The 15,517-nt window shown below is 33.1% G+C and overlaps 1 protein-coding gene across 12 annotated transcripts in view; it reads right to left on the bottom strand.

Annotated features, from left to right (window-relative positions):
• Nucleotides 1–15,517, bottom strand: part of scrib (scribble planar cell polarity protein) — a 712,308-nt gene that overhangs the window by 253,988 nt on the left and 442,803 nt on the right. For all 12 annotated transcript variants that reach the window (XM_075292328.1, XM_075292330.1, XM_075292336.1 and 9 more), the window contains 3 exons: nucleotides 11,878–11,969; nucleotides 11,262–11,546; nucleotides 977–1,267 (listed from right to left, as the gene is read on the bottom strand). In XM_075292328.1, coding sequence (XP_075148443.1) covers nucleotides 977–1,267; nucleotides 11,262–11,546; nucleotides 11,878–11,969 — 668 coding nt within the window. The remainder of the gene's footprint in view (nucleotides 1–976; nucleotides 1,268–11,261; nucleotides 11,547–11,877; nucleotides 11,970–15,517) is intronic.

Raw genomic sequence — 15,517 nt, 5'->3', positions numbered from 1 at the left:
AATTATGCATGGAAATCAAATTTTAAATAAATGTTCGACTAAATATAGATAAAAAAATTAGTGGTTTACTAGTTTAGATCTAAATTTAAAAAAAAAATATTTCATTATGATATATAAACACTGATATATAAACGCATTTATATCAGTGTATTGGTGAATTTTCTTTAAGAAAAAGTGTGCCAATTTTTGTTGCACTGTTTTAAAATGATTATGCAACTTGTGACACTTTTTGTGCCACCTTCTAGGAATTTTCATTGGTAACGCTACTTCCTAGTTGGAAAATGAGATTGGTAACACTTCAAATGTCTAACCCTGTACTACTTTTAATGCTATGTTATAAGTAGAATACAATTAACATCAATATAGGATTAAAACACAAACTTGTTGAAATGGATTAGACACACACACACAAATAAATTAGCAAAAACTAACACACACAAGAGAAAATAAATAAATAAACATTTAAGTGATAAATTAAGATAAATTAAAAAAAAAATAACAAAAGGATATACGTATAGTAACACATAAACATATATAGATATACTCTATATGCAAATATATAATATATACATTCATGTATGTATGTATGTATGTGATGTGAGGTGATGGGTAAAGGACAACACAAATTATATATGTAAATAGCATTCATAAAATGACATTGTAAACACACAAAAAATATACATTGGCAAAGAGAATTAAAGAGATAGACTGAGCGAGAGACAAAATCACAGAAACATACGCACACACACAAACACATATTTGTTTAGACCAAAGGCTAACAGGTTGTACTCGCATTTTTATAGATGCGTATGATAAGAATAGAGAAATTATCAAAACAAAACACATATGAATATATGACTATACGTACATCTATTACATATACTCTCTCTCTCTCTATCTCATACACACACACACACATAGTATTCAAGTGCGTGTTTGCATGACGAAAGAGTATAAATCATATTTGAAGACTCACCTGTGGCGTTTGCGGTTGTGATACAGGCGAAGGTGTTGTTGTTGTTGTTGTCGAAGCTGAACTTGGTGGTGTTGCAACAACAACTCCACTACCACCACCTCCCATTGCAGCCACACCACCAGTCATAGCTGTTGGTGATGATGCTGGGGGCAATGCTGGATTTGTATCCAGTGTATGTTTCGATATCACCACTGTTGTAGTTTTTTGTATTTTATCTTGGTCATGATGTTCCGATGGTGATTTAGGTGGTCCTGAGGTAAATGCATCAGCAGCTCTAACAATCTCCAGTACCTGAAAATCGAGGATTACAACAACAACAAAGCATTATTTAATGATTTATTATGCTGTGCTCATGTAGTAGTTGTTCAAGGGGAAAGTTAGTTTAAATCAAATTAATGTACTTTTGTAAGCACAAAGTACATCATTCATTTATTGACTTAACGAGTTTAATGCAAAATATGCTGATGCGTTTTATTATTTGCGTTTGTTCGGTGCCTGGGCTTGGAGTTGGGGGGATAATAAGTTAACAATTTTACTTAACACCTTGTAAGCTACAAAAATAAAAGTTTAAAATTTGTTTCGTACTCTGTCGTCCCAACAGCAGAAGCAGCAGCCACAGCTCACATACACAAACCATTAATTAACTCTCTTAACAAGGGATTTACTAACAGGTATGACCTATTATAGGCCCCTATAGTCTAACTGATATGGATTTCAACCCCATAGGGAGAAGGAATGTAATCACCCACACGGATGAAAAAGACTGTTTTTCATATGTTTGGATATAAACATTATATGTTTGGAACACAAATTTTTAAACACGATATTTTTGAGTGCAAGCATATAATGTTCATAAACTAGCATAACATGTTTGGGACATATATGTTAATATGTTAGAACATATTATGTTTGGGACATAAAATGTTTGTAAATATAATATACTTGGATGCAAACATATTTTAATTTAGAAATAGCCTATAAACATATATGTGTTTAGTAGCTTGGAGCGCTATTTAACAGGGAGCGATATTGAATTAAGTTGGTGGTTGTTGCTTGTTATTACAAAATTAAAATTTTATTTTTCCTTGGGCAATTGATCAGCTACTTCTTTGATCCTTACAAACTGTGTGGTCCGCTGTTCGAATCCCCGTCCGGCAAAAGGTAAAATTAAAATAAAAAAAAATCATACAATTGAATAATTTTACAATGTTTGTATTACAGAAAAAGGTGCTAAGAACTAAAAAATCTCGTGGAAGTGAGAAAGATGTGGGGGAATATACAATTGGGTAGAAACAAAATTTTGAGCATTCATGTCGAAAACCTATGTTGTTAGCACCTATATTACATGTGTATTTTCATAATTCATTATGATTGTAAATATATAAATAAATAAATAAAATTTTGAGCACAATATTGTTTGGGAGAATTTTTTTTAAGCATATAATATTTTTGGGTGCAAAATGCTTCCAAACATATTATATGGTCACATAATAACATATTGTTTTTTTGGAAGACAACATTATTGAATTTGGATGCAAAAATACAATATGTTTGGAACATAGACTAACCAAACATATATTGTTTAGACCAATATGCTTTCAAACATATTATATATTGGTAGAGATCAAAAAAAATGTTTGGGCAATACCCAAAAATGTATATGCTTAAGCAAAATATGTTTGGGAGTATATGTTATAGAAGCGATTTTTTGTGAGCGTGCACAAAACAGTTTCAGGTTTTTGACAGGGAACATGGAATATTGGTCTTACAAAAATGTTATTTTCTCGCCAAACATCGACATGATTGCCAATCACAAACAGAGATGGAATTTGACCCCCCTCCCCCCACAAACATGCTTCAAAAGCCAAATGTAATTTTTAGACGGGGGAAATATAACATGTTTGTCGCAACCATATTATTACATAGAATGATGATGGGGGCATAATAAGTTTGTCATTCCGTGTGTAACACATCGAAATGTCGATATCCGATTATATAAAGCATATATATTATTGATCAGGGAGAAATTCTAAGACGATATATCATAAGCATGTCCGTCTGTCTGTCTATCTGTTGTAATCACGCTACAGCCTTCCATAATGGCGCTAACGTCCAGAAATTTTGCACAGCTTGGTTTTTTGTTCGCAGGCAGGTCAAGTTGGAAGATGGGCTATATCGGTCCATGTTTTGATATAGTCCCCATATAAACCGACTTCCTGATTTGGGGTCTTGGGCTTATAAAAACCGTAGTTTTTATCCAATTAGCCTGAAATTGAAAATCTAGAGGTATTTTGGGACCATAAAAAGGTGTGCCGAAAATGGTGCCCATCGGTCCATATTTTGGTATAGCCCCCATATAGACCGATCTCCCGATTTTGCTTCTTGGGCTTCTAGAGACTGTATTTTCTATCCGATTTACCTGAAATTGTAAATCGGGAAGTATTTGTGGATCTTAAAGAGGTGTGTCGAAAATGGTCCGTATCGGTGCATGTTTTGGTATAGCCCCCATATAGACCGATCTCCCGATTTAGCTTCTTGGGCTTCTAGAGACTGTATTTTCTATCCGATTTACCTGAAATTGTAAATCGGGAAGTATTTGTGGACCTTAAAGAGGTGTGTCGAAAATGGTCCGTATCGGTGCATGTTTTGGTATAGCCCTCATATAGATCGATCTCCCGATTTTGCTTTTTTGGCGTCTAGAAACTGTATTTACTATCTGATTTGCCTGAAATTGAAAATCGGGAAGTATTTTTGGACCTTAAAGAGGTGTGCCCTCATATAGATCGATCTCCCGATATTCTTCTTGGGCTTCTAGAAACTGTATTTACTATCCGATATGCTTGAAATTGGAAATCGAGAGGTATTTTGGGACCATAAAGAGGTGTGGCGAAAATGGTCCGTATCGGTGCATGTTTTGGTATAGCCCCCAATAGACTGATCTCCCGATTTTGCTTCTTGGGCGTCTAGAAACTGTATTTTCTATCTGATTTGCCTGAAATTGAAAATCGGGAAGTATTTTTGGACCTTAAAGAGGTGTGTCGAAAATGGGGTGTATCAGTCCATGTTTTGGTATAGCCTCCATATAGACCGATCTCCCGATTTTACTTCTTGGGCTTCTAGAAACTGTATTTACTATCTGATTTGCCTGAAATTGGAAATCTAGACGTATTTTGGGACCATAAAGAGGTGTGTCGAAAATGGTCCGTATCGATCCATTTTTTGGTATAGCCCCCATATAGACCCATCTCCCGATTTTGCTTCTTGGGCGTCTAGAAACTGTATTTTCTATCCGATTTGCCTGAAATTGAAAATCTAGAGGTATAAAAGAAAACACTTCCTTCAGGGTATAACAGGCGCACTGATAATGAAAATTGCTTAAAATTGAGAGTAAAATTTCCAGATTTTATTCATCGTATTCATTTAAATAATGTTGGAAAAAATCTAGATTTAAGATTTCAAATCAAGGCGTTATTTCATCATATACAAGATATGTTTATGATTTATCTAAAACTCAAACAAAATTGGTTCTCATAAATCTGATCTAGTCTTCATAGGTAGAATCGGATTTTGCTTGGTAGAAAATGTGCTTGGTAGAAAATTTGTCATCAAACCCCCTAAAATTCTATAAGAAACTGTTGAGATGGATGATATTCCTTCTCTATGTGCAACTTCTGGTTGCTATCATTTCAAAACCGCTAGTTGGACAGCTGACAGATTTATTCAGGAGACATTTTATTGTTTAGAAGCTTATAAAAGCATTTTCATCTATTGCGTTGAGAAATAAAGTTATTCGTGATGGAATTCAAGCATGATAAGTGTGACTGCTTTATATTTGTCTAGAAAACTACAAGTGGCTATCGTTAGAGCCCTCTAGCATTTAAATGTGAACATATCAAAAAATTATCCCAAAAGTGAAAATGATCCAAATAAGATTTGATCGAAATCTGCACAGTATTGGTAGAAAACTTGCTCGAGCACTGATCATATTGCGAGAACGAATGCAAAATGAGCCATTGAAGAAGCAGAAAAAAAGGATTGGAAAGAACAAAGAGATCAACGGCGATATAAGGGTTAGCATAACCACCTTGCAAAGAAAGAGTCATGGTTCAATTCCCGTTTCGACCAAACACCAACAAGTTTTTCAGCGGTGGATTATCCCCTCTCAGTAATGCTGGTGACATTTTTAAAGCTTCCCTAAGTAATTTCACCGCAGAGAAATAATATAATCACCTCAAACATGTTTCAAGAGCAACATGTTTTCTCGCCAAAAACCGAATTTGGCTTTATCCGATTAGAAGATATTTCGCCAAAGAAATCAGCTGAAATTTTATTCCTTCACCACCAGAACTCAAGCTCCTCCCATGGTAAGGCCGTGGTCGATGGTCGCTCCCCGCTGGTATTCATCGACCATGAGGTCAAAATAAATTCCGAATATTATGAGGTTTTCTCCTAATGACAGTATTGAAGCCATTTCTTCCGCACAATGGCCACCAAAATCTCCGGATCTCTGTCCGTTAGCCTTTCGCGCCTAGGGTATTTTGGAGAGTAAGGTTACCACTATCTTGAAATATCTTCTCAAGTTGGCGCTTCGCCGGAAAATATAGCCATTTTCGAGCGATGGGTTTGTCCGCCGTTTAAAGGCCATGGCTAGTTTGAAAAGAAGGCCCAGGTTGCCCTATCTCATGTCTGTTGTCATACAACTAAGTCATTATTCGACTTGTTGTACGCTCTAACTTCTTCTTTCCATCGTAGTCTTCTTTTATTCTAGGAACTCTGTGCTCTAACGAATTCCCTAATTTGTTTCCAGTCCTCTTTTCAAGCTTGGCTTGAATCATATCTTTATCGATATGGTTAACTTTTTAAGGCCGGTACTATGTTCATTCTTGCGAAAAAAATTTTATAGAAACCATTATTTCGCACATAAAAAGCGGTGTTTATTTAGGTAACAGGGAACGCTATTTAACAGGGAGCGATATTAAATTAAGTTGGTGGTTGTTTTCCTTGCGCAATTGATCTGCTACTCCTTTGATCCTTTGTATAGTTTCGGAACAAAAATAGGATCCGTTTTTGCGTTATAAACCCACACAAATAGTTTTAATAAATAAACTATTTTTTAATTCACATTGGAAATGGCGCCATGCTATAAACGTCAGTTTTTCAACACGAAAAAAATTCGCTAGTTTTTCTCAAATTTTTGGTTTTGTATGGAGTTTCAACGCGAAAACCGAATAGAGTACCGGCCTTTACAAGGCAAGGCAGTGACAAAGTTAGTGTCCCAACGACTCATCATCCTCGAAACACGCCCTAACAGGTTGGCAGATAAGTCCCCGGTCTAACAAAGAAAAACACATTTTTTTGTCAAAATTCGTTTTTATTATTCAACATAGTTCCCTTCAAGAGCGATACAACGATTATAACGACCTTCCAATTTAGTGATACCATTTTGGTAGTACTCCTTCGGTTTTGCCTCAAAATAGACCTCAGTTTCGGCGATCTCCTCTTCATTGCAGCCAAATTTTTTCCCTGCGAGCATCCTTTTGAGGTCTGAGAACAAGAAAAAGTCGCTGGGGGCCAGATCTGGAGAATACGGTGGGTGGGGAAGCAATTCGAAGCTCAATTCATGAATTTTTGCCATCGTCCTCAATGACTTGTGGCACGGTGCGTTGTCTTGGTGGAACAACACTTTTTTCTTCTTCATATGGGGCCCTTTTGCCGCGATTTCCACCTTTAAAGGCTCCAATAACGCCATATAATAGTTACTGTTGATGGTTTTTCCCTTCTCAAGATAATCGATAAAAATTATTCCATGCGCATCTCAAAAAACAGAGGCCATTACTTTGCCAGCGGACTTTTGAGTCTTTCCACGCTTCGGATACGGTTCACCGGTCTCTATCCACTCAGCCGACTGTCGATTGGACTCAGGAGTGTAGTGATGGAGCCATGTTTCAACCATTGTCACATATCGACGGAAAAACTCAGGTGTATTACGAGTTAACAGCTGCAAACACCGCTCAGAATCATCAACACGTTGTTGTTTTTGGTCAAATTTGAGCTCGCGCGGCACCCATTTTGCACAAAGCTTCCGCATATCCAAATATTGATGAATGATATAACCAACACGTTCCTTTGATATCTTTAACGTCTCTGCTATCTCGATCAACTTCATTTTACGGTCATTCAAAATCATTTTGTGGATTATTTTGATGTTTTCGTCTGTAACCACCTCTTTCGGGCGTCCACTGCGTTCACCGTCCTCCGTGCTCATTTCACCACGCTTGAATTTTGCATACCAATCAATTATTGTTGATTTCCCTGGGGCAGAGTCCGGAAACTCATTATCAAGCCAAGTTTTTGCTTCCACCGTATTTTTCCCCTTCAGAAAACAGTATTTTATCAAAACACGAAATTTCTTTCTTTCCATTTTTTTCACAACAACAAAAGTTGCTTCACAAAAGACGCTCTATCTCACAAACTAATTGACTTACAGACATCAAATTTTGACACGAGTCATTTGAAGATTGGTACTATATAAAAATAATATGCATTTAATACTAGCGACGCCATCTATGTGTCAGACCGGGGACTTATCAGCCAACCTGTTACGTGCACCATCCTCTGCGGCTCGTATTCGACAGATTTTCTTTCTTAATGCCCGGCCATTATTCCCACGGAATCACAATGAACTGAATTGTCTACGTGAGCCTGAAAATAAATAGGGCTGCCATTTTAACCTAACCTATTCCACGGCCATCTTGACTGCACCCAGACATGGAATATGATCACCTCCTACAGAAAAATGTTATTCTTGGACGCTGAATATTTACCACGTTTGTCGCAAACATTATATGTAGCATTATCTATCTGATTTCGACAACTTTTTGTGTTTGGCGAGAAAACAACATGTTTGGGACAAAAATGTTCCATGTTTCCCATCTAAAAATAACATTTCGCTCTAGAAGTTGATCATATTCCTTTTCTGCGAGTATCATCACACACAAAAATTTTTTTTTCTGATTCAATCACGAAATTAATTGATCCAATTAATTTTTTAATTGAAATGTCTTCAATCACGAAAATGATAGTATCAATCACAGTTTTAATTGGGCATAGCAAAAAATCTTGATTAAAAAATTAATTGATTTCATTACCAAATTTCAATTAATTTTTTAATTGATTCAATTAAAAATTTAATTGATGTTGATTGCAAAACTCAATTAATTTATTAATTAAAAAAGGTAACTATTTTCAATTACCTTTTGAATTGGCTTAGAATTTTTATTTGGATTAACAATTGATTGTTTGAAAAAAAATTTTAATTAAAAATTAAAAAAAAATGTTAATCACTTTTTTAACTGACTTAGTCTTCCGAATATGATTAAAAGTTTATTGTATCAATTAACTTTTTAATTAAAAATTTTAAAATTTTCAATCATTGACTTAATTAACTTAATGTTTCTATCTTGATTAAAAAGTTAATTGTACCAATTAATTTATTAATTGAAAAAAATTTCAACTTCAATTAACTTTTTAATTGGAAATATTTTGGTGATATTTTTTTCTGTGCATACTCTCCTTGAATAGTTCTCCTGTCTTTTTTTTATTTTTTTTTTTTGTCTGGGCCATCGCATAGTACTTTCGTCGCCATTCCCAGCATTACATTGGCCCACATCTTTATCTTTCGTGTCCAACGTTTTGTCTTTCGTGCCCAATCATCGAATTTGGCCCGCGTTTCTCTAAAGGGTGATAAGGTCAACATTTGGTCAAGGGAAAACGCGTGTAAATCGGTGAAATCGTTTATTTAAAAAATCAAATTAAATTTCTTTTTCAAGTTCAATTAGTATAAAATTCAGGAAAAATATTCAGTTAGGCTTTCGCTTTTCCAAATCCGAATTGCCGGGCCTCACGCTTGACATCTGCCATCAGATTTTGAACAGCCACCTTGTCCACCTTCTTCGCTGCAGAAAGCCAGTTTGCCTTGAACTGCTGCTAGTCCTTAGCAGTTTTTTTTTGTCTTCTTTAGGTTCCGCTTGACAATAGCCAAGTATTTCTCAATTGGGCGAAGCTCTGGCGTGTTGGGAGGGCTCTTGTCCTTGGGAACCACCTGCACGTTGTTGGCGGCGTACCACTCCATGGCCTTTTTACCGTAATGGCAAGATGCCAAATCCGGCCAAAACAGTACGCAACAACCGTGTTTCTTCAGGAAAGGCAGCATACGTTTATTCAAACACTCTTTCACGTAAATTTCTTGGTTGACAGTCCCGGAAGCTATGAAAATGCTGCTTTTTAAGCCACAGGTACAGATGGCTTGCCACACCAGATATTTCTTTGCGAACTTTGACAGTTTTATGTGCTTGAAAATATCTGCTACCTTTCCCCTTCCTTTTGCCGTATAAAACTCCTGTCCCGGAAGCTGCTTGTAGTCGGCTTTGACGTAGGTTTCGTCGTCCATTACCACGCAGTCAAACTTCGTCAGCATCGTCGTGTACAGCCTCCGGGATCGCGCTTTGGCCGTCATATTTTGTTTATCATCGCGATTTGGAGTCACTACCATCTTGTAAGTCGATAGTCCGGCTCGTTTTTTGGCTCGATGCACGGTTGTAGACGATACACCCAGTTTATTTGCGGCATCTCGGAGAGAGAGGTTAGGGTTTCGCTTGAAACTACCGGCAAATCTCTTTGTCGTCTCAGCTTCTTCCGGTTTTCGATTTCCCCCCAATCCAGACATCGTGGCTGTCAACAAACGTTCCCCAAACACTTTAATTACATTTGTAACGGTTGATTTGACAACTTTTAGCGATTTTGCCAGCTTTGCGTGCGAGTAGCTCGGATTTTCGCGATGCGCGAGCAAAATTTTGATACGCTGCTCTTCCTGCTTGGACGGCATTTTGACAACTGAAGAGTGAATTCCAAAATCAAAATAGGAGCAACATTCTACACACACACACCTTCAAAATGAAGGGTGTTCAGGGTGTTTTAAATGCAAAATTGAAAGAAATACGTCAAGTTTATATTGACCAAATTTTGACTGTATCACCCTTTATTCGGCATAGATGTGCTCTCAATTCTACACGCATATAAGGAATAAGATTATCTCCTAGAGCAAAATATTATTTTTGGATGGAGAGCATGGAAAATTTTTGCCGCATTGCGTTGATATTCCTCCAGCCCGGCCCACGCTGCATCTATGCGCTTTGCGTTATCAAAGTGTACTTCCCTATGTGTCCAAACGCTTTTTGCTTCAACTTATTCAGGCATGTCCCGGCACCCATATGATGCGGAACGTGCCGTATTCCAAATATTCGTGGATCACGCTTCTGAATTCGAATAGGTTTAATAATCGAACCATAATGTCTGCTATGTCGGAGGGCAATCTGTTTACGTTTCGTGGCCACGTAGTATTTCCGAACCAATTAACACATTCCGTTGTGACACACACTTCTGTCTGCAGAATTGTGCTGTGTGTCATCGGAAGAGGAACTCAGTCATCGGAAGAGGAACTCAGTGTCTCGGTCCCAGCTCCGCCCAGACCATACACTGATTTTAAAATTTCATGTTATTTCCTTTCGAACAACGTATCACTTATCAAATATCGATTTTAACCAACTGATTCGAATTTGGTTTATAAAGAAAGGTGACTATTGACGAGACAACGCAAAGTGTAATTGGAATTGGAAGCGCTTGACAAGCATCAATAATCGATTACTCGACACTCATTGACAAATCCTTCTCTCACAAAGCACCCATGACTTCGCAGGTACCTGCGGCAGGACATCTCTGTCTCAAAGGTAAATACCTGGAGGCTACTAAAACCAAAATAGTAAAAAAACGCATGTTAAATCCTTAAGCTATGAGAGTTTATTCAACAACACTCGGAGACCGGGATAAATGAGAAAAGGGGCGAGTTATGTAATGTTAGGAATCCAAAACGAAGAAAGCAACACAGGAAACGTTTGGCAAGCAGAGATAACATTCTTTCCAAATTAAAAAGATGATACTCTGGTCCTATATTCAACGAGTAAACGTCGTAGTGTTTGTAGATACTAAATTCCCATGCCAAGAGCTGGAACATTGTAGGTAACCCATGTGTACACACTGCACTTGGCTTAAATAGAATATCAGGTGTCCTAACTGCTATTCAAGGGGGTTAAAATGCATTCCCATAGCCCAGGATCCCCCCCCCCCTAAAAAGTGGCGCTCAGTTTCCTACAATAACAGTGTAACCATATTGGTTTTGTTGGAAGGATGGATGAATTTTTCCTCGTTACTACGCATTTGTAATACTCACTTTTTCTGGAGTACTCTTCTCCTTTGTGGCAGCCAAGGACTGTTCAGGATTTTGTGCTAGAGTAACCAAAGCTGCCTCATGATGCTGCTGCATTGAAGTGGGTTGCTGTTGTGGAACATTGAAAGTTTCCGCTACCTTTGGCATTGAAACGGGTGGCGGATGTTGTACTGGAGCTGTTGTTAATACTGAGGCTGCTGTCGCTGTTGCTGCTGGTGCTGCAGCATGTTGCTGAGGGTAAGCTGGTTCATTATTCGTTTCAGTTTTAGTTGCAAAAACTTCCAAATCCTTTTATATAAACACGAAATTCAGGTTGGGAATATACCACCATGAACAGAATCGTCATCATCACGAACATTAGCCCAGTCATCATCCATTTCCATAGAGAGTGAGTGAGTGAGCAGTAATGGCAGGAATGGCAACGACATGAGAACAAAACATGAAAATATCATCACCATTGAATAATGCCAAGCCATAGCAGGATATATCAGCACAACAGACAGCCAGGAAAAGAGCAAAGAAAGAACACAGAGATAACATTAGAAATGCATTTAAGATTAAACTTTAAAATAGAGCCAAATTTTATTGAGGTTTAATTGCGAAAGACTTTGTTGCATACCTGGGGTTTTAGTCGTTCATCTTCATCACGATCCAGACTGGAAGTACTCTGACTTTGACTTAACTCCGACCCAGTCTCTGAGGCACGTGAACCTAGACATGAGGGAGGAAAAAGGGGATATCACATCAACATCAGATGCTAACAAAAGGGTAAAACAAACACCTACAATGAAGATGGAGATTATCAAAGTGTCTGCTATTTTGCAAGGGAGATTATTATTTAAAATTTCCATAAGATTAATTTAAAGTATGCATAAAGCAAATTGGCTATGGAAAGTGAAGAGTGTGGAATGATTGCCACAAAGAATATTTAAAGAAGCAATCTCTTAAGAAAAAAAGAAAGAAAAACATTTTTTATCTTCAATCTTTGTGATTGAAGATCGAATTAACTTTTTATTGAAATTTCCTCAATTACAGAAAGGATATTACCACTAACGTCAATTGAAACATTAATTGATCCAAATAAAAATTTTATTTCCATAGAAAATTTTGTCAAAATTTTATTTCCATAAAAAATTTTGTCAAAATTTTATTTCTACAGAAAATTTTGTCAAAATTTTATTTCTACAGAAAATTTTGTCAAAATTTTATTTCTATAGAAAATGTCAAAATTTTATTTATGAAGAAATAAAGTGTTGACAAAATTTTATTTCTGAAGAAAATTTTGTCAAAATTTTATTTCTATAAAAAATTTTGTCAAAATTGTATTTCTATAGAAAATTTTGCCAAATTGTATTTCTATCAAAAATTTATTTTTTATTTCTGTCGAAAATTTTGTCAAAATTTTATTTGTATAGAAAATTTTGTCAAAATTTTATTTCTATAGAAAATTTTGTCAAAATTATATTTCTATAGAAAATTTTGTAAAAATTTTATTTCCATAGAAAATTTTGTCAAAATTTTATTTCTATAGAAAATTTTGTCAAAATTTTTATATATATGGAAAATTTTTTCAAAATTTTATTTCTGTAGAACTTTTTCTCAAAATTTTATTTCTGTAGAAAATTTTCTCAAAATTTTATTTATGTAGAAAATTTTCTCAAAATTTTGTTTCTACAGTAAACTTGTCTAAATTGTATTTCTACAGTAAACTTGTCAACATTTTATTTCTGTAGAAAATTTTGTCTAAATTTTATTTCTATAGAAAATTTTGTCAAAATTTTATTTCGTGTTTGTTGTTGATATTGTTGACCTTTTTATTTTAATTTTTATGATTTTTTATCTCATATTTTGTATTTTCTAGAAAAACAGACAGCGAAGTAACAAAACAGCGGGTAAAATCCTTGAAAACTGTTCTGACGAAGTCAACCGAAATATCGGAAAATAAAAAAAACAAGAAACCAACAATTTCAAGTTTAATTTATAGACCTATAGCCGAGATTATGAGATAAAAAATTTTATTTCTATAGAAAATTTTGTCAAAATTTTACTTCTACAGAAAATTTGTCAACATTTTATTTCTATAAAAAAATTTCTTAAAATTTTATTTCTGTAGAAAATTTTGTCGAAATTTTATTTCCATAGAAAACTTTGTCAAAATTTTCTTAAAATTTTATTTCTATAGAAAATTTTCTTAAAATTTTATTTCTATAGAAAATTTTGTCAAACTTTTATTTCTATAGAAAATTTTGTCAAAATTTTATTTCTACAGAAAATCTTGTCAAAATTTTATTTCTATAGAAAATTCTTGTCAAAATTTTATTTCTATAGAAAATTCTGTAAAAATTTTATTTCTACAGAAAATTTTGTCAAAGTCTTATTTCTACAGAAAATTTTGTCAAAGTGGACATGTCGCTGACGTAGCACTACAGCAACGCAGAACAGTCAATACAAAATTTTATTTCTATAGAAAATGTTGTAAAATTTTTATTTTTATAAAAACTTTTCTCAAAATTTTATTTCTATAGAAAATTTTGTCGAAATTTTATTTATATAGAAATAAAGTGTTGACAAAATTTTATTTCTGTAGAAAATTTTCTCAAAATTTCATTTCCAGTCAAATTTTTATTTCCGTAGAAAATTTTATTTCTATAGAAAATTTTGTCGAAATTTTATTTCTATAGAAAATTTTGTCAAAATTTTATTTCCATAAAAATTTTTTGTCAAAATTTTATTTCTACAGAAAATTTTGTCAAAATTTTATTTCTATGGAAAATTTTGTCAAAATTTTATTTCTATGGAAAATTTTGTCAAAATTTTATTTCCATAGAAAATTTTGTCAAAATTTTATTTCTGTAGAAAATTTTGAAAAATTTTATTTCTGTAAAAAATTTTTGTCAAAATTTTATTTCTACAGAAAATTTTGTCAAAATTTTATTTCTATAAAAAATTTTGTCAAAATTGTATTTCTATAGAAAATTTTCTCAAAATTTTATTTCTATAGAAAATTTTCTCAAAATTTTATTTCTATAGAAATTTTGTCGAAATTTTATTTCTATAGAAAATTTTGTCAAAATTTTATTTCCATAAAAATTTTTTGCCAAAATTTTATTTCTACAGAAAATTTTGTCAAAATTTTATTTCTATGGAAAATTTTGTCAAAATTTTATTTCTATGGAAAATTTTGTCAAAATTTTATTTCCATAGAAAATTTTGTCAAAATTTTATTTCTGTAGAAAATTTTGAAAAATTTTATTTCTGTAAAAAATTTTTGTCAAAATTTTATTTCTACAGAAAATTGTGTCAAAATTTTATTTCTATAAAAAATTTTGTCAAAATTGTATTTCTATAGAAAATTTTCTCAAAATTTTATTTCTATAGAAAATTTTCTCAAAATTTTATTTCTATAGAAAATTTTCTCAAAATTTCATTTCTATAGAAAACTTTCTCAAAATTTTATTTATATAGAAATAAAGTGTTGACAAAATTTTATTTCTGTAGAAAATTTTCTCAAAATTTTATTTCCAGTCAAAATTTTATTTCAGTAGAAAATTTTATTTCCGTAGAAAATTTTTGCAAAATTTTATTTCTATTGAAAATACTGTGAAAATTTTATTTCTATAGAGTTTTGACAAAATTTTATTTATGTAGAAAATTTTTTTATTTCTATAGAAAATTTTCTTAAAATTTTATTTCTATAGAAAATTTTCTCTAAATTTTATTTCTATAGAAAATTTTCTCAAAATTTTATTTCTATAGAAAATTTTCTCAAAATTTTATTTCTACGGAAAATTTTGTCAAAATTTTATTTCTATAGAAAATTTTCTCAAAATTTTATTTCCATAGAAAATGTTGTCAAAATTTTATATCTATAAAAAATTTTGTCAAAATTTTATTTCTATAGAAAAATTTGTCAAAATTTTATTTCTATCGAAAATATTGTCAAAATTTTTTTTCTATAGAAAATTTTGCTAAAATTTTATTTATATGGAAATTTTGTTCAAAGTTTTATTTCTGTAGAAATTTTGTTTCTGTAGAAAATTTTTTCAAAATTTTATTTCTATAGAAAATTTTCCAAAATTTTATTTCTAGTCAAAATTTTATTTCTATAGAAAATTTTGTCAAAATTTTATTTATTGTTTATTGTTGAAAAAATTTTATTTCCATAGAAAATTTTTGAAAAATTTTATTGCTATAGAAAATATTGTGAAAATTTTGTTTCTATTGAAAATTTTATTTATGTAGAAATTTTTTTATTTCTA

Source organism: Haematobia irritans, chromosome 1 (assembly GCF_050003625.1).
Source record: "Haematobia irritans isolate KBUSLIRL chromosome 1, ASM5000362v1, whole genome shotgun sequence".
Lineage (NCBI taxonomy): Eukaryota > Metazoa > Arthropoda > Insecta > Diptera > Muscidae > Haematobia > Haematobia irritans.
This window is presented reverse-complemented; position numbering and strand designations above follow the sequence as displayed.